Genomic DNA, 17,522 nt, shown 5'->3' with positions numbered 1-17,522 from the left:
GGCCCAGAGGGGCTTCGAACTCATTCTGAGAGATTTAACGCAGCTCTGATTCTCCATTTTCTCCATTTTCTCCGAGGCGGAAATAGGAACCAGCCCAGATACGCAAAGCAGGACTCGCTCACTATCACCTCAATTCCCCACTTCACTGGTATGCCTTACAAGACTCCCAATGTGATTTATTCGCCTTTCTTATTCCATTTCTTTGTTTTCTGTTTGTCCGATTTGCATACTGAGGGCCATGTTTTATTTATTTTGTGTCGTGAGACTGGGATGTCTTTGGAACGAAGTACACTGGTCGACGGAACATGAGTTAGGCTTATGTGCCCATAGATTTTATTTCTTAATTCTGTGTGCATGCATCATATTTCCTCTCCCCAGTCTGTTCGTATTAGTTTTTTGAATTTCATCATCTTTGAGCGAGCACTGTTGAAATTACTTTTAAAATTCTTAAATCTTCTGATTCTTGTTCATAAAAACTAGTCTGGACTCCAAATAATGTTGCTTCTAGATATGTTCAACACGAACTGAAGTGGGCAGGTTTTCATTCTGATCATTTAATATTTTTCCTTCTACCAGTTACTGGTACCCTCATACCCATATTTATATCTCAGATACATTTACTACATTACAGGTGATTTTGTGCTTATCAAGTTTATTTGTTGAATGACAATATCTGTGACATAAAGCAGTCATGGCTGATGGTTCAGAAGTCGAGGAGCGGGTGGATCTTGAAGAGGACAATTACATGGAAGAGATAGATGATGATGTGGAAGAACATGTTGATGAGGATGGAGTAGATAGGAGAGATGGGGAACATCCCGAATATGATGTTGAAGAAGTAGGTGAAGAGCCTCGAATTGGCACGAACGAAGAAGATACATTTTCTGGAGATGGTAGAAATAACGCATCCACAGAGTCTATAGAAAAGATAGAAAAGTCTACTTCTTTATTAGATGAAGATGATCTAGAGAAGCATGCTCAGCTTCTTGCTCTTCCTCCTCATGGATCTGAAATTTTTATTGGTGGACTTTCACGTGATGTTTCAGAAGATGACTTGAGAGATTTGTGTGAATCACTAGGAGAAATATTTGAGGTCTGGAGTGGTGTTTATTTTCTCTCATGCTTTCTCGTTCTTTCTCTGGGCCTTCGATTTTAGAGGTACGTTCTGTAATACAATTGTTTTGCAGATAAGGATAATAAAGGACAGAGATTCTGGTGAAAGCAAAGGTTATGCTTTTATATTGTTTAAAACAAAAGAGGCGGCACAGAAAGCTATAGAGGATTTACATGGTAAAGAAGTCAAGGTAATGTTGGACTCCTTAAGATTTTGATGGTCTTATTACTTTATTATGTTTCAGCAACTTCAAAGCTGCTTTTTTTTCAGATATTCATCATCAATAAATTTAAACTGATTTTAGTCATCCTCCACACTACAGGGTAAAACGATAAGGTGTTCTCTGTCTGATTCTAAGCACAGACTATTTATTGGTAATATCCCAAAAAGTTGGACAGAGGATGAGTTTAGGAGACTTATAGAAGGAGTTGGCCCTGGAGTTGAAAACATTGAGCTTATCAAGGTGGAGTTGCAAATTTATACATTTTATTCTTTGAAATTGATAGTTATTGAGGCTTGATGTTCTTTTGTCTGTATAAACTATTTCAGGATCCTCAGAACCCAAGCCGAAATCGTGGATTTGCATTTGTTCTGTATTATAACAATGCATGTGCTGACTATTCGAGGCAGAAAATGTCGAATGTGAATTTTAAGCTGGACGGAAATTCCCCAACTGTTAGTTGGGCTGATCCAAAAAGTATGTCTGATAACTCTGCCGTTGCTCAGGTAATTAAGTTATCATCATTGGAGAAAATTTTCTGGGATCTGCGTGACATTTTTCAAGCACCTTGAACCTTTGTATCAACTAGAATTTGGTTGACAAATGTGGTACTAAGGTTGAAAGTTATAACTGAAACGGTTCTTGGGCAGAGAAAATTCATGTGTCGTGCTGTATTGTTTCTTCAATTTCAATAACTAAATAAGGGAACCAGATATCTTAACCAAAAAAATTATATTGATTGATCAATGGAACATTGAGAAAGGAAATGTGTGTAGAAAGACAGTCATCTTGGTGGTTTCGAGGAACCTAATTTCGTAGCTTCCTCTTTGAGCCAAGCTTAGTACAAAACTCTGACAAAGTAGTCTGCCACGCCCCACCGATCCTCTGCTGGCCACTGACAAACTTCAACGAAGTCTAACTATCATTTTTGACAAACCATTGTACTACCCGTATGCTTATTGATATTAAGGTCTAACACTGATGTTTGGGGTTCGGTGCATTCTTTTCAAAAGCCTGTGTAATGGAAATGAGAATCTATTTAGCGATGAATGACGGATACTAAATTTTTTGGCTTGTCTTCTTGAAACCTCTCTCTAGCCAACAACACTGAGTGCATCTCCTTGGTGAGCATGTAAGAATTGATTGTGTTACCAATCGTTTCTATCTCTGAAACATTTGAATTGGTTGTCGTCAGTTCTCTTATGCCTGTGTATTAAGATGTATTTGAAGGAATTGAATTATACTTTGAATTTAGTTTTCAAATTTACAGGAAGATATCTAAAAGCGCATGGTAGTTTGAATACTGCATCGTTGTTGGTGAAAGCTATTAAGAATTGTTATGTTTTGGCATTGACATAACAATTCTTAGTTCTACTACATTATGGATCGCAGGTGAAGGCTCTTTATGTCAAAAACATACCTGAGAATACTACTACTGAGCAATTGAAAGAACTGTTTCAGCAGCATGGGGAAGTGACAAAAGTGAATATGCCACCTGGCAAAGCTGGGAGTAGCAAACGGGATTTTGCATTCATCCATTATGCTGAGAGGTCAAGTGCATTGAAGGCTGTTAAAGAGACAGAGAAATATGAAATTGAAGGTTTTGTTTTTATATCTTCAGAGATTTACAGTTGAAATCTCAAATGCACAATCATATCCCCTTTTCTTAACAGAAAAACGTTGAACATATTCAAATTAGGCTGCAGACAGAAGTTGGCCGGTGGCCCACTCTTTGTTTTTTTCATAGCTCTCTTTGCAGTGTTTTCTCTCTGTTTACTGAAATGGACGATGTGTCCAACATATGCATGGAATTTCATTTAGTACAAGTCTTCAACATTTCAAGTTGTCTAAACATATCAGTTGTATATGACGTTGTTTCTATAAAGGAAAAAAGGATGATAGAAGGGATCCAGAGATGCTTTGTCTTAACTTTTTTCTTCCAACCCAAAGAATAATGTTCAGGGATTTTATCTGCAGGCCAACTGTTGGAGGTTGTCCTTGCTAAGCCTCAAAGTGATAAAAAATCAGATGGGGCCTATTCCCACATATCTGGAGGTAATCCCAACCATATTCTTCACGGTGGATACGGTGGTTATGGCGGAAACCCATATGGTTCCTTAGGTGGGTATGGTGTTACTGCTGGCTTCCATCAGGTACTTTCTTACCTAGAAGGCTTTTAATAAAGAAAAGAATTCCACATTAATCTCATGGATTTGCTTGCATGAACAGCCAGTGATTTATGGTAGGGGGCCAATGCCAGCGGGAATGCAGATGGTACCGATGGTTTTACCAGATGGTCGAATTGGTTATGTCCTGTAAGATTTCGCTCGACTTCAAATCCATTTCTATATAAGTATATAAGATAAGTAGATTGTATATTGTCACCTGTGAATGCAGTCAGCAACCCGGAGTACCAATGCCACCGTCTCGACCTCGAAGAAGTGAGAGGAGCAATGGCTCAGGTGGACCGGCAGGTCGTTCGGGAGGTAGCAGTAGTGGTGATGAAACCAACCGTGGCAGAAGGTATCGACCCTATTAGTGATTTAGCCTAATGGTGTGATTGAAGCATTAGGCTAAATCACAGGAAATAACAAATTGAAGGCAATTCTTATTATTAGCTTTTGGAAAATTATGTGCACCAAAGCAATTGCTCTCTCACCCATTCTTCTTGGTCTTCTTTTGAACTTGATACTGTATATTCAACTCAACTCATAAATAACAAGGATTCTGTTTGTTAAGCAACTCGGGTTATGTTTTTTTAAAGTATTTTATAAAATTAACATAAAACAAGTTATGAAGTAATTAATATTTGTTTAGGTAACTACAATAGTTTTATGGTTCATAGGGTTGAAATTTGAAATTAAAATTCAATTTATAAATAGGTTTCAAATAAAGCATGAAATTCAATTCTATTTTGGTTGGCTGCCAAACTAATGACTTTCTTTTACACTTTTTTTTTTTTTAAAAAAAAAAAAAACCATATTTAATGGGTAGTTGCCTTATTAATAGGATTTTCCTTGACTTTAACTACTTTATTGAGTTAGTCCCACGACTATATATATATATACATATATACATATATGTCACACTATATATTTATGCGGTGGGTAGAGTTAGTTTATGGTTATTAGAACTTTAATTTTTTATATTAATACAACATCATAGCTATAGTTTTCGCCTATAATTCTATAATCATTTTTTCAAAATAAGTTAGTTCCTTGCAACAAACTAGAAGAATTATGACGAAGATTAAAAGTGTATTTAAATATAACGGTTGAGATATAATGTTTGGATAATATATTGGTTATGAAATATATCTTAGATATTATATCTTAATATTCTATCATTTATCATTTGATTTATAGTATATTTTATTTTATTCTCAATATTTAATTAATTTATATTTTCTTTATTGGTAGGCCCATAGCTTGTATTCGATTTAAAGGTTATGAATATCAATAAAGAATATACATCTTTCATCTCAATTCTATTTCTCATTCCTAATAATAATAATATTTCTCAATTCAATTCTATTTCTCAATTTAAAAAAGTATTAATAGTTTTTAATAAATATGAAGTACCATCTATAAAGTCACTTTTTTCTTTTTTATTATGTAATCATTATGATCTCACATCAAATAATGTTGTGGGATTTTCCACGCATGGGGACCTATGTTTTGCCACCTGTGATGTCATAAATCACAAATTGGCACATCACTGTATAAAACAAAATTTATATAAGATAAAGTTTCAAATTTTTAAATTCAAATTTAAAATGTTACGGAAAGTTTTGTTTAAGATGTCTAAAAATAAAATATTTGAAAATATGATATATGAGAATATAATAAGTAGAATTAAATATCTGTTTCGTGTGATATGAAAGAATATCAAAATTTCATACGTCCAACCATTTTAATTTATTTAGTAATCAAAATTTTAATTTTAAATACTTGGTATAATAATTAAATTGTTTTATTTCAAAAATTAAATATAGTATAGGATGAGTAACTTATTTTAAATAAGATACTTTTATAAATTTGTAGAATCGTCATCAATTATTAATGAGATAATAAAAAAAGTAATTCAAAAGAATTTATATAAAATAGTTATTACAATAGAATGTTGAATAAGTTTATTACTTATAGCTTGTTATTATTAATTAGGATTTAAATTTGATTTATTGTTATATATTATTAACTAGGTTAATTAAAACTAGTCTTAATAAATAAAAAAAATTAATGAAAATGAATCAAGTTATCTTTTTATTATGTCTAATCCTAACCAACTAATTAACTATAAGTAATATATCCTTAGCTAATTAATTAGTAATTTAATCGAGACAATAAAAAATGGAGTCTACAACTTTCATTAAAATTATATGAAATTGTAAATGATGAAATATTATAATTTGAAAGCTTAAAAGAAATGGGAAACATTTGAATTTGAAATTAATCCTAAAATGTGAAAATAGTTTATAATATTTTGATTTTTCAACAAAGTTTTAACTTAACTTTTATTCACACACTTTCTTCACGTTTCCCTGAAAGGAGGAATAAATAAAGAGATTTAAAATGATAAAAAAATAATTATAATAATAAAATAGACAGTTTTTATTTCATTAAAAGAGAGGACCCACAAGCGCTCATAATCTCCCACGTGCCTTTATTCGCACTATCTTCATTATTCAACAAGGACCTTCCTCGGAAATTCGTCAATTGAGTCGATCCATGGGTTAACTCGGTCGCACTCGGCCGCCGGAATTTCTCTCAGCGCCTTCCAAACTGCGCTGTTACACTTGAATCCAGCACCGAAAGCCACCTGCCAGATCCGGTGGCCTTTCGACACCCGGTTCTTTGCTTCTGTATATGCTAATTCGTACCACAACGAGCTACTCGATGTGTTCCCGAATCGGTACAGCGTCATCCTCGAGGGTTCCATGTGCCACTCATTCAGTTGGAGGTTCTTCTGCATAGCGTCCAGCACTGCTCTTCCGCCGGCATGGAAGCAGAAATGCTCGAATGCGAGCTTAAAATTTGGTACGTACGGTTTCACTTTTGCTTTCAGCACTTTCTTTTTCACCATACAGACGAAGAACGCGAATTGCTCTGAAAATGGTAGTACCAAAGGACCTAGAGTCGTAATATTGGTCTTTAATGTTTCACTTGCTACCGCCATTAATTCGCGCGCCAGTGAAACTCCAATTTTCCCCTCCTCGTCCTCTCTCTGATAAACGCAATTATAGCTCTCGTCGTCAGCTCCTTTGTGTGTTCGAATCGTGTGAATCAACTCGTACTTTGACCGGGATCGATCGCTGTGCTTGTTCGATAACAGCACAGCGGCTCCTCCCATCCGAAACAGACAATTGCTGATCAGCATCGACCGATCGCTGCCAAAGTACCAATTTAGGGTTATATTTTCGGTGCTCACAACGACAGCATAAGTATTAGGGTTTGCATTGAGAAGGTCCTTAGCGAGTGTAATCGAGATAGGGCTTGCGCTGCACCCCATTCCACTGAGATTATAGCTCTTAATGTCGGTTCGAAGCTTGTAGTGGTTCACTATCATGGCGGATAGTGATGGTATGGGGTTGAATAAGCTGCAATTGACGATTAGAATTCCTATTTCACTCGGGTCCAAGCCGGTTTTCTCGAACAAAGCATCGAGTGCGCCGAACATTACAGTCTCTGCTTCGAAGCGTGCTTCGTCGAGACACAAATTCGGCGGCCGAGAAGTAATTCCTCTCGACAAGTAGGTTTCGTCGCCAAGACCGGCTCGTTTTGCTACTTTCGACATGAACTTAAGGTCATCCTCTTGAAAGCCTCCGCTCTCTACACTCATCTCCAGGAAGCTGTCCACCGACACCTTCCTCGCATCCTCTGGTTTGTGACAGGCAAACTCTACCAGATAAACCGGTGTGGATCGCTTGGAACAATAGAGGGCAAGGAGAAGTATCGAGAGACAACCGGCTACGGCCGTAGTTGCATCAATCCCATGTTGAAATCTTGTGGTGGGCAATAAGTCAGACACCCGGAAGAGTTTGAAGCCGGAAAGCTGAATGGCAATGGAAATAAACAGCGGCAAAATGACTAGAAACATAAGAGTAGTGGCAGAGTTGCATGAGTACCCGTATCCTAATTTGACATATTTGAGCTTGACTGACTGCAGAAAGTCCGGCAAGCGTTGCCGGATTCTGATGATGATGGAAGAGGAGTCCTTAAGTTCCATTTCTGCCGTTAGTCTCTCTGCATCCATCTCAATGCTATTCATATTATCTGTCTTGCTAATTTCTCTGTGATATAGTCTTAGTTTTTGTGCAGCACTCTCTGAAATCTTAGGCTTATATAGATCCAAGGAGAAGGAAGTTCAGAGAAGAAGAGGGATAGAGGCAGAAATTAATGAAGGCAAAGACTTTCACCTCTTTCAAACTACCAGCTGGTTGGGTGGTGCGAAACACAGAGAAAAAAAAAAGGGAAAGAGGTAGAGAGGCAGAGAGGGTTTGGCACTTGGCGGCACCAAGCAAGAGTAGATATATATGAATAGCAGAGAAGTGAAAGGAAGGAAGGAAGGAAGGAGGAGGTGTGGTTCTCAAATAAATGGGAGTAGTTCCAAGAACGGTGAGATAGGTCAACAACCATACACCTCTGCAGGTAAGTTGGAGAGAGACATATCTAATAAGGAACTTAATAAATGGAGAAATCATTTTCAAATTGTAGTGGTTTTGGGAGTGGTAGTTAGATATTTATTTGCATATCTTCTTAAATGACACCTCTCTCCGCAGTGCACACTCTTGTGGGTATGTAGGCAGCCTTATTTGGGTTGGAAACATCTAGCTCCACGCTAAAAGGAATTCCATCTCCGAGTCACTTCCATTCCATGTAGCTCTTTTTCTTTTCTTTTCTTTTCTTTTCTTTTCTTTTGTTTGTAGATATGAATGAATAATTTAAACCTTTTTCTTACTCAATATTACTCTTATCGGTTTCGTGTTAACTTTATTGAAAAATAAAGTTTGTTTTGGAAGGATGCTATTACTATTAGTTGATGATATTGTTATCGTGTGCTTATTTCATTATGTCTCAAACAAGAAGGGACCATTGACTTTAAAACAAGTCCTTTCTTTTGGGTTTAGTTTATCCAATCACAGACACTCAGAACAGAGAGAGGGCAGAGCCCAAGCTTACTTTTTTCGGTTTAGGGGCTCTCTCTCTCTCTCTCTCTCTCTCTCTCTCTCTCTCCCCTACCTTGCTTGTAAATTCGAAATACTAATATTTTTTCTCATTGTAAATTTGAAATTCTTACTTATGATTGAGTGTACTAAAGCATAAATTGTGATTATTTTTATTTGAAGAAATAGGCTTATATATGGGAAGCATTTAGAGCTCTTTTTTATAAATTAAAAAAAATAGAGTGATATGGGTATTTGAAACTTCCACCTCAAAGTACATATCAATTACAAGTCATGCTCTGTTTTGAGTCTTAATACTCTAAATGTACCCAACAGATGATGAAAGCAGAAGCAAAAGCAAAAGCAAAACTAGTGTTAAATCAAATCTTTTATTACAGAAACTTTGATTATTTGTACAATTACTGTGTTCAACGAGTTCTTGAGAAACAAGAAAAAAAGTACAGATTTCCTTAGGCTTCTATAATATGTAGTCCTCTCTTTTCGACGTTGGTGATTGGACGACAGGAGATACCTGCAATGCATCTCAAGAATCAACTTCAAAACGGCGTTATGAGGAGAGAGAGAGAGAGAGAGAGATAGAGAGAAAGATCAGCTCCCTTCAACAGTATTTTCATCAGTTCTCCACACAATGTCTTTCAATCCTGAAGAGAAACTTTTGTAGAACTGTCGTATGCAAATCCAAAAGCACATTAGTAAACAGCATTTGTATAATTTAGCTTTGAAATTATGTGTTTACTTTCCAATTTCAACTAAGAATACTGATTGACATGCCTTGTGAAACTCGAGCGTATCGCCACTCGTCTTCCGAAGCTCCACCATATGCAAGGAAGGTGCCACCTCAAACACCTGGAGTTCAAATGGCAAAAATGTTTGGCATCAGATCAGATGTTGACAGGAAGCCATAGAACTTCAAATAAAGCTCTATTGGTGGCAATTCTGAACGAAGACTCCCTAGAAGCTCGTCTTTTCGCATCGTATTGAAGTGAGTTTGATGTTTGAGATTGGTTAATAATGTTAAGCAGTAATAATATTTTCTTCTATACCTCAGTAGCTATGGAGAGGTGTCCTTTCCTCCCAGTCTTGTCACCTTGTAACTTCATCTGCAGTGGCATCAAACCTCATTACAAGAGTTCTAACAAAACTCATCTCAGAAACATAAAAATCTTACACATGTTGTCAATATAGGGTTACCTTGTAGTCCCGTTTTCGTACATTGAACCCCATCGGTTTCGCCGTTTCTTCAATCTTCGACATGATCTCATTTGCAGGACTTTGCGAAGTAAAACGGGTTTCTCTCTTTGTAACAGTCTAAAAATAAAAATAAAAATAAAAATAAATCAAAAGAATTGATGTCCTCCAAAGAATTAATTAGTCATCAAACCAATCTAAGGTGCACATACCCCTCACAAGAAATAGGATATCCTCAGCTCATTTATTGCAATATTATCATTTCATCAGCAAAAATTTGGCTTACAAGTTGTAGCTAGGTAGAATTAAGGTGAAATTTGACATCAGAGTTCAAAATGAAAATGTATCTTGTACAGATTCACTAACCGTAGAATTATTATAAATACTACTATATAAGTACCTTCTGCTTCTCAAATAGATTTTCAAGACTGAAACCAGGTGACCTAGAGATGAGCTCAAAAGCGTTCATGGACATTGGCTTCTCTTTTCTTTCTGTCACAAGATGTTCCTGGAATAAAAATTTGAAAGTAACAACTTAGAAGAAACTTTAGTCTTTATATGATTAAATCAAGTGTGCATGGAGAAGAAAAACAGGAGATTTAAGAAATATTATGAACTGACTTTATTTAGGGAAGGATTTTGATATAAGTGTGTTAAAATCACCCATCAACTCAAAAGATTAAACTCATGGGTATGATGAATTTAATTATATCAAAACTTTAACACTCCCCTCTCACTCGTGGGCTTGAAAATTTGTAGATGGCCTAACAAGTAGAAATCAATATTAGTTGGGGAGGAAATGTGAATAAGACTCCATATTAAATCACCATTTAACCAAGAAGTTTAGGCAGATAGGTAGGATAAATTTAATTATACGAATACTTTAACCTAGTGGTTTTGTTTCTTATCAAATATTTTCTGGTCTGCTAATTCTTCGAGTGAGTCAACCACATGCTTCAAAACATATTGATAATCCCAGTAATGAGGGCATCTGGACTCTCACTTTCACTACATTAATCTGTGGCTCAATGACATTGTTTAGTAATAAAATTCTCACCCTCGAGCTGCTAAAAGCGGCATCTACATCATCGAGAGTTATATCCTCTTCCACTTCAAATTGAGCAGGTGTGTAGCCCTTCTTGAACCATGCATCTTCTTGAATTTCGGCTATCGTTATTCGCTGCAGAGAAATGAAAGAAAATGAGAGTTTGAAAAATGTAATGGTTAAATTTTTTTTTTTTTTTTTTTTTAACAAGATACAAAGTAACAGTTAAATCATTTTCGGCTCCAAAATCACAACTTTAGGAAAAAACAAATACAGAAGATCACACCTAAAATGAGAGTACATTAAAACAGGAGTTATAAACTTACAGTAAGAGGGTGGGGATCAAGAATGCGGCGAACAAGTTTTTTAGCGCCATTTGAGAACCATGATGGAAAGCAGAAATCAGCCTTCGAAATCTGAATTTCATATCATATGAACTCTGAGAACAGGCGCTATCTGTATATGTAGGAAAAAACAAAACAAAACAAAACAAGGACTAACTTTCGTATACAAACACATCAGATTTGGCTCGTCAAAAGGCAAGAAGCCAGCCATAAGAACAAAGAGAATGACCCCGCATGACCAAATATCAGATGATGTACCATCATAACCTTTATCGTTGAAGACCTGACGTAGTATATCAAAATCAAAGGCAAAACTTAGCACACATTTTATAGAATTATAATTAACAATCTTTATTCTGATACCAAAATACAAAATCCTCCCAAATGGATAATCGAAATAAGAAGCATATATGCACACCTCGGGAGCTACGTAGTTTGGGGTCCCACAGGCAGTGTGAAGAAGACCATCCCCCTGCAACAATAGTGTTGATGATCCCTTGACATTATATAAAACAGAAAGCTAATGCCTAATGGCTAAAGGAGTGAAATCTGATACCAAAAGGAAGCAGCAATCTCAATCTACATTTGAGACATCTGATGTAAACTATAATACTTCTTTTCAAAGAAATATTCAAGGGAAGAAGCTTCAAACATCTCCTACTTACACTATCATTTCCATTATTTAATTTTGTTCCTCACAAGGTAAGAAACTAAAGTTAAAATAAGAAGTAATCAGCAAATGGAGAATAATCAAGCTGTAGGAAGAAGAACACAGAATACTGGACAGAAACAATGTTAAAAGAACCCCTGGAAAAATGTGTAATACTCACTCGTACTTGCTGTGAAAATGCACTCAATCCAAAATCTGACACCTTAAGAACATCATGTGAATCTAAAAGAAGATTTTCAGGCTGCAAAAGCAGACAGAGCAATAAAGTAAACACCACCATTTTTCTTGAAAACGCTAAGTTCAGTTTCTAAAAAGATCAGGATATCAATTAATACCTTCAGATCTCGATGGTACACTCCTCTACTATGGCAGTAATCTACAGCATTAATAAGTTGCTGGAAATATTTCCTTGCCTCATCCTCTTTGAGCCTTCCCTTTGCGGCCTAAAAATAAAAGTGTCCAAGAAATCTAAATAGTGTACTAATGGCTGTTAATACAGAATCTCTTGGGTTAGGAGATTGTCATAAAAGTAAATTTAGATAAGGATCTATAGAGAACATCCAAGTACAGATGTAAAATACAAATATGAATATGAATCTCATCAACTTTGTCTTACTATTTTGTCAAAAAGCTCGCCTCCATCCACAAACTCAAGAACAATGTAGATTTTTGATTTGCTTGCCATAACCTATCAACATGAACAGAAGAATTCAAGTTCACGCATCCAAAATGTATCTTATTTTCTTCTCACTTGTTTGACCGTAAAATTGAAAACAATGTATAAAGAAAAGTGTCTTTCACACGAATCTATACCCCTTGCTCTTTTATGAACAAAGAATGGGAAAATAAAACTACTATTTATCTTGCTGCCCGATGTACCATTATAAAGTGTAAGAACCGGGTAAAAAAAGTACAATTTTATATCATCAAGCAAAGCACCTTAGTGAAGGCCAAGCCAATGTAACCGGTAATCCAGTAAAATTATGCGGTCTTGTTGCTGCCTTTAGAATTTTTAATGACCAACTTGAATGAAGTTTTCATAGACAACAATAAAAAACCTCTTACAACATGCTAAATATAACTTTTCGACTAATTAAGATATATACCAAGGGAAGAAAACGTGCATATTTACAACTACAGGGGCCATCATCTATGAAAATGGGAAAGAATGGCAAAAGCCACACAAAACCAAAAGAGCTACAAATGAAGATTAGAATAAAAAACAATAAGATAAAATAAAGAATCCAAGACTGTTTTTTAAAAATGAAAACCATGCTTTCATTGAAAAAAAAAAAATGAAAGAATATACCTTATATAAAAAAAGGTCAAATCTAGTGGCAACAATCCAAGCTAAATCTAGAGAAGGTAAGCAATGTGCAAACAAAAAGACTGTCACAGTGCAACTAAACATTAGAATCGAACACTAATTCCATGAACGCACTCAAATTTTAATCTTACAATGGCTTTGTATACCCATACGTAGGGTATCTTTCATCATAATAATCAAGCCACTACAATCTCATACATTGACNTTTTTTTTTTTTTTTTTTTTTTTTTTTTTTTTTTTCTTTAATATGAGTATCTGGGCCAACTTATACATACCTTGACTAATCTCATGAGGTAGTTATTTGAAGTACTACATTTGTTTGCCAAGGAAATTGGTAAGATACTAAATCCTAGATATTCGGCGTTCAATTCAACATTTTCAAGAGAAGGAAGTCCATACCAACAATCCGACGCTCACTCAAGCTTATCCTAGTAACCTTTCATGCCAAACTAGTGGTAACCAAACTTTCCAATTCATTTTAATCTTGAAGCATAATGAACCACATTTTTTAAAATATATATATATAGAGAGAGAGAGTACGTGAACCTGTGATTTATACAAGAAAACAAACAATGTCGAACTGTACAAGGAAATGAAATCAGGGTAAACTGATCATGGTACCTCATAAATCTTAGCAACGTTCGGATGCTTGATAACTTTCAGAGTCGATATCTCTCTTTTAATCTGCCATCATCGTCGTCATCGTTAATAAACTCTCAATTCGAAGGATCTGACTTATCAACAACCAACAAAAAAAAAAACCCATAAAACAAAGAAGACCACCATACCTGCTCGACCATCTTGTGGCGAAGAACTTGTTCCCGGTCGAGAATCTTGATGGCGACATAATCACCATTCTCAACATTCTTCGCGAACTTGACCTTAGCAAAAGTGCCTTCGCCGAGGGTTTTGCCGAGCTCGTACTTCCCAACACGAGTCCTCGTCGCCGGAGTTTTCACGTTCATTCTCCACCACGTCGGCAAAACAAAAAGAATAAAAATGGAGAAAACAAAAACACCCCAAATTTGCTGATCCAAAAAAAAAAAAAAAAAAAAAAAAAAAAAAAAAAAGTTTGTTTGGATTACAGGAAAAGAAGGATGGGAATTGGAAGAGAAGGAGAGAGAAACGGATGGGAGGAATGAAGCGCGCGAAGAGAAAGAAAGAGAGGCGTATTGGATAACGTGGGTCCGTCCGTCCGTCGTCGTCCAAATCCAATGCTTAGCCTCTTGGCATTGCAATTTTGGAGAGCCAACGGAGAATATTCCGTGGCTGTGCTTCTTTCTTTCATCTTTAATTAATTCCACATCTTTTGCTTTCGAGTTTGTTCATTTGTTTTCGTTATGATTTTAAAATTGACCATTCATTAATTCTAAGTATATTCCATTCATTAATTCCAAGTATATTCCATTCATTAATTCCAAGTATATTCCATTCATTAATTCCAAGTATATTCCATTCATTAACTCTACGTCTCCTCAACTCCTATTAATACATTTCTTAAATAGTTTCCGCCATCAAAACTATTTCTAAAAGTTTGAATAAACCGTCCAACATAAAATTTCAAGCACAAGTAAAAAAAAATGTGATTAAAAAACAATGGAATGTTCAAAAAAGTTTTGAAGTAAAAGTTGGAGAGTGAAACAAACAGGTTGCGCTCATAGAAATATGCTGGTTGGTTTGTTTATGATATTTTGGTTAAGTTTAATTCTGTTGGGTGTTTTCCATAGTCTGGAGGCACCAAGCTTTTGGAATAATGCCTCAACCAGACCTCACCTCCCACTAATAACTCCATTGGATTTGCATCTCAACCTACAAAAACAAAAAAACAAAAAAACAAAAAAAACTTGGCTCCAAAGATGATCTCAGATTTATGAGAAACAATGAATCAAATCACATTATAGCATAAATGGCAATAAAAATCTAACCGTAGATACCTACGCCAATTGCTGATGCTAATTTCAAACCTTGATAAAATCTCACGCTTTGTATCATGTCAACAATTACTTGCCAAATCCTCAAAACCCCTTTGCACTCATCTCTTTCTCCCTCTGTTTTCTTTTTCTTCATTCTTTTTGCTTCACTCGTATCCAGTTCTTGTTAAGGGCCTAGTGTGTAATGGGTCAAAAAACATGGGGATTTGCAGCGGGTGGAGAAGAAGCTGGACTTGCAATGGAGTCGGCAATGAAGGAGAATATGAAGAGCTGTAAGATGGCAACTTGGGTGGTTTCCATGGCAGTGACAAGCATGGTGGGAGGGGTTGTGTTTGGTTGGTGGGAGTTTCGCTTTCATCCTACAAACAGACAACTATGGATGGTACCTTTTGGTCTTATTTTGATGACTACACCCATATTTGTTATCATGTCTCTTCTCATCTCTGCTTTCATGGATCAACCCATTTCGATGACTTCCATGGATCAAAATCAAAATACTACGGCCATCCAAAAATCTGTTCAAATTTGATGATCAACTACATATAATGTAACTCTTTCATCACACTCGATTCTTCCTCTATCTTCTTTTTCAAGTTTTTTAGGTCACAAGGCCGCAGATGTTTCCCCTGCAAAAGAGTTTAAAATATCAGGTTTGAAAACCCCATAAACTTCGACCTATTGATGTTTCATAAACCCACATAATTTTGCATTGTATCTACTTCAAAGCTTGCATATCAATTGCTAACTTCTGAGAGACGAAAGTGAGATAAGAAAAACAAAATGATTAGTGAAGCATGCTTGCGTGTGGAATAGAATCTTAGGAGGAAGGCCAAATTTTTTGCTCAAATTCTGTTCAAAAAAATAAAATATGATATGATTGATTATAATTATACTTAAACTGCTGTCTTAGCTTCCTAATATTATAATGATATGAAGCTAACCCAGTTGTGTTCTTCACAAAACTATTGTAATTTTATTCTGTCCAATCCAAATAAGGAGGTGTCATGAGTTCTTCTCCCATGCCTGCATAAAGAAAGAGACAGTGTCTTGTCTTGATCTGTTTAGGGTTTTGGTTGTTCAGGTTTTAATTGGGTGTCTCAAAAGGAGGACTTTTTTGTGATAGTTGGGCTGTTTCCTTTTCTAAATATGAGTAAGAAATAAGTGGTTTTTAACTTATTTAAGAATCCAGGGCAGGCTGAGTTGGAATGAATGCTTCTATGACGCAGATGCATTTGAAAGAGTTGACTAATCTACTTCCACTCAAAAATTACTCTTTTACTCACTAAGATTTAAGTTGGGTTTCATTTTAGTTAAATTTAGGGTCTCCCACGATGGCAACTAAAGATGGAAAGAAGAGAGAGGAATTTTAAAACTAAATTAAAATAAACGTTTCCAATAATTAAACAAAAGTAGTAAATACAATGGAGGGACCTAACGAAACCAGATGCAAACATTATGGGTAAAATTGTTGAACCCAAATGCAAAGTTGAAGGGTAACTAGAAGAAGGAAAGTAGAATGCTAGATTAGAGGCTTAGTTACTCTCGTATAGTGATGTGTTTGTTTTCATTTATGAGTGGACTTTAGAAACTAATGTAACCTTAAATACATTCAGATTCAGACATATGAATGAAGAGTAATTAAAGGTAGGAATAGAAGGCGGAGTTGGGTTGAACAGGAGAGGAGAAACAATAATGAAGAAGAGAAGGGGGAGTAGTCAGGTGGGTGCCGTGGCACATAATGTCATCAAAGGCAATAAATCAATCAAACTCTACCCCAGATACAAGCTACGCCAAGTACTGATCCCTCCCAACAAGTGCCAATCCTTCTCTTTCATCCATATTTATAATCCTTTAATTGACAAAACCAACTTTGATAAGCTACGCGTGACGTTATACTCAATGCGACTCTCTTATTTTGCTACCAAATGTTGTCCCTCTCCCAATCTCTCTCTCTCTCTCTCTCTCTCTCTATCTCTCTCTCTCTCTCTCTCTCTGATATCTTCAATTACAACACAGGTCTTTCCTATTAAAGCTAGCAAATAAGAGTAACTGGGTTTTCTTCCAATGGATCATTTGTGAGTTTTTGTTCTACCTATCGATTGTCGCACAAGAGAAATGCAGGTGGGAACAGAAACTGAAGGTGTGATGAAGGGGGAGGGAGAGCAGAAGAGGCAGAAGAATAGAGGGCTTAAATCTGTGTGGGCATGTCTGGTTTTAGTTTTGGTGAGTGTGTCGGGGGGGGTTTTGATGGGTTGGTGGGCGGTTCGGTTCCATAGATCACAGAAGCAACAGTGGATGGTACCTTTTAGCCTTGTTCTGATGATTGCTCCCATCTTCGTTTTGATCTCTGTTTCCATCTCCAGTTTCTGCACTTCCATGGACACAACTTCTTCTTCTTTAGTTTCATCCTTGGATCACGATGGACCACCTGAAATTAGATGATGATCAAGATTTCAAACTTTTTTTTTTTTTTTTTTTTTCTTAAATTTTAATAAATATT

At 35.9% G+C, this 17,522-nt stretch overlaps 4 protein-coding genes across 7 annotated transcripts in view; 1 reads left to right on the top strand and 3 right to left on the bottom strand.

The window, feature by feature from the left end:
• The first annotated feature begins 1 nt into the window (after position 1).
• Positions 2-4,076, top strand: LOC111790641 (heterogeneous nuclear ribonucleoprotein Q-like). Of its 3 annotated transcripts, none has more exons than XM_023671632.1 (9): positions 2-148; positions 690-1,093; positions 1,188-1,304; positions 1,437-1,577; positions 1,664-1,840; positions 2,727-2,934; positions 3,312-3,487; positions 3,564-3,649; positions 3,732-4,076. In XM_023671632.1, exons 2-9 carry the CDS (start codon positions 692-694, stop codon positions 3,871-3,873), a joined length of 1,449 nt encoding a protein of 482 aa, XP_023527400.1. In that variant the 5' UTR covers positions 2-148; positions 690-691; the 3' UTR covers positions 3,874-4,076. The 3 variants fall into 3 exon arrangements, with proteins under 3 accessions (XP_023527400.1, XP_023527401.1, XP_023527402.1); XM_023671633.1 differs by having other exon boundaries at positions 61-148; positions 632-1,093; XM_023671634.1 differs by lacking the exon at positions 2-148 and adding an exon at positions 219-537 and having other exon boundaries at positions 632-1,093.
• A 1,831-nt stretch (positions 4,077-5,907) lies between these two features.
• On the bottom strand, positions 5,908-7,912 carry LOC111790639 (3-ketoacyl-CoA synthase 1-like). Its single transcript, XM_023671627.1, has one exon. It carries the CDS (start codon positions 7,599-7,601, stop codon positions 6,015-6,017), a length of 1,587 nt encoding a protein of 528 aa, XP_023527395.1. The 5' UTR covers positions 7,602-7,912; the 3' UTR covers positions 5,908-6,014.
• A 954-nt stretch (positions 7,913-8,866) lies between these two features.
• Positions 8,867-14,126, bottom strand: LOC111790623 (CBL-interacting serine/threonine-protein kinase 9-like). Its single transcript, XM_023671608.1, has 14 exons — positions 13,880-14,126; positions 13,713-13,775; positions 12,381-12,452; positions 12,100-12,207; positions 11,925-12,005; positions 11,513-11,566; positions 11,252-11,377; positions 11,077-11,166; positions 10,763-10,885; positions 10,106-10,213; positions 9,709-9,825; positions 9,561-9,617; positions 9,289-9,363; positions 8,867-9,180 (listed from the first exon to the last, which is right to left on the bottom strand). Exons 1-14 carry the CDS (start codon positions 14,054-14,056, stop codon positions 9,106-9,108), a joined length of 1,326 nt encoding a protein of 441 aa, XP_023527376.1. The 5' UTR covers positions 14,057-14,126; the 3' UTR covers positions 8,867-9,105.
• Positions 14,127-14,603: 477 nt separating this feature from the next.
• The window catches only part of LOC111790625 (probable protein S-acyltransferase 12), a 6,945-nt gene continuing 4,026 nt past the window's right edge, over positions 14,604-17,522 (bottom strand). The window contains exons 8-10 of one of the 2 annotated variants that reach the window (XR_002814506.1): positions 17,325-17,450; positions 15,026-15,648; positions 14,604-14,900 (exon numbers count right to left, since the gene is read on the bottom strand). The gene's annotated coding sequence lies outside the window, so the exon portion shown is untranslated. Of the gene's footprint in view, positions 14,901-15,025; positions 15,649-16,558; positions 17,451-17,522 lie in introns of those variants that run through there. The other variant, XM_023671610.1, reaches the window with a different exon arrangement.

This window comes from Cucurbita pepo, chromosome LG03 (assembly GCF_002806865.2).
Source record: "Cucurbita pepo subsp. pepo cultivar mu-cu-16 chromosome LG03, ASM280686v2, whole genome shotgun sequence".
Classification (NCBI taxonomy): domain Eukaryota; kingdom Viridiplantae; phylum Streptophyta; class Magnoliopsida; order Cucurbitales; family Cucurbitaceae; genus Cucurbita; species Cucurbita pepo.
Note: the sequence above shows the minus strand (reverse complement) of the source record. Positions and strands in the feature narration are given on the sequence as shown.

What these genes read in the sequence shown, in the direction of transcription:
- LOC111790639 (XM_023671627.1), bottom strand. Translation starts at nt 7,601, where the DNA reads ATGAATAGCATTGAGATGGATGCAGAGAGACTAACGGCAGAAATGGAA.
- LOC111790623 (XM_023671608.1), bottom strand. Translation starts at nt 14,056, where the DNA reads ATGAACGTGAAAACTCCGGCGACGAGGACTCGTGTTGGGAAGTACGAG. An exon ending in ACGTTGCTAAGATTTATGAG is followed by an intron (nt 12,453 to 13,712) that starts GTACCATGATCA and finishes TCATGTTGATAG; the next exon opens with GTTATGGCAAGCAAATCAAA. An exon ending in ACCTCTCCATAGCTACTGAG is followed by an intron (nt 9,364 to 9,560) that starts GTATAGAAGAAA and finishes TTTGAACTCCAG; the next exon opens with GTGTTTGAGGTGGCACCTTC.
- LOC111790641 (XM_023671632.1), top strand. Translation starts at nt 692, where the DNA reads ATGGCTGATGGTTCAGAAGTCGAGGAGCGGGTGGATCTTGAAGAGGAC. An exon ending in CACTAGGAGAAATATTTGAG is followed by an intron (nt 1,094 to 1,187) that starts GTCTGGAGTGGT and finishes ATTGTTTTGCAG; the next exon opens with ATAAGGATAATAAAGGACAG. An exon ending in ATAACTCTGCCGTTGCTCAG is followed by an intron (nt 1,841 to 2,726) that starts GTAATTAAGTTA and finishes TATGGATCGCAG; the next exon opens with GTGAAGGCTCTTTATGTCAA.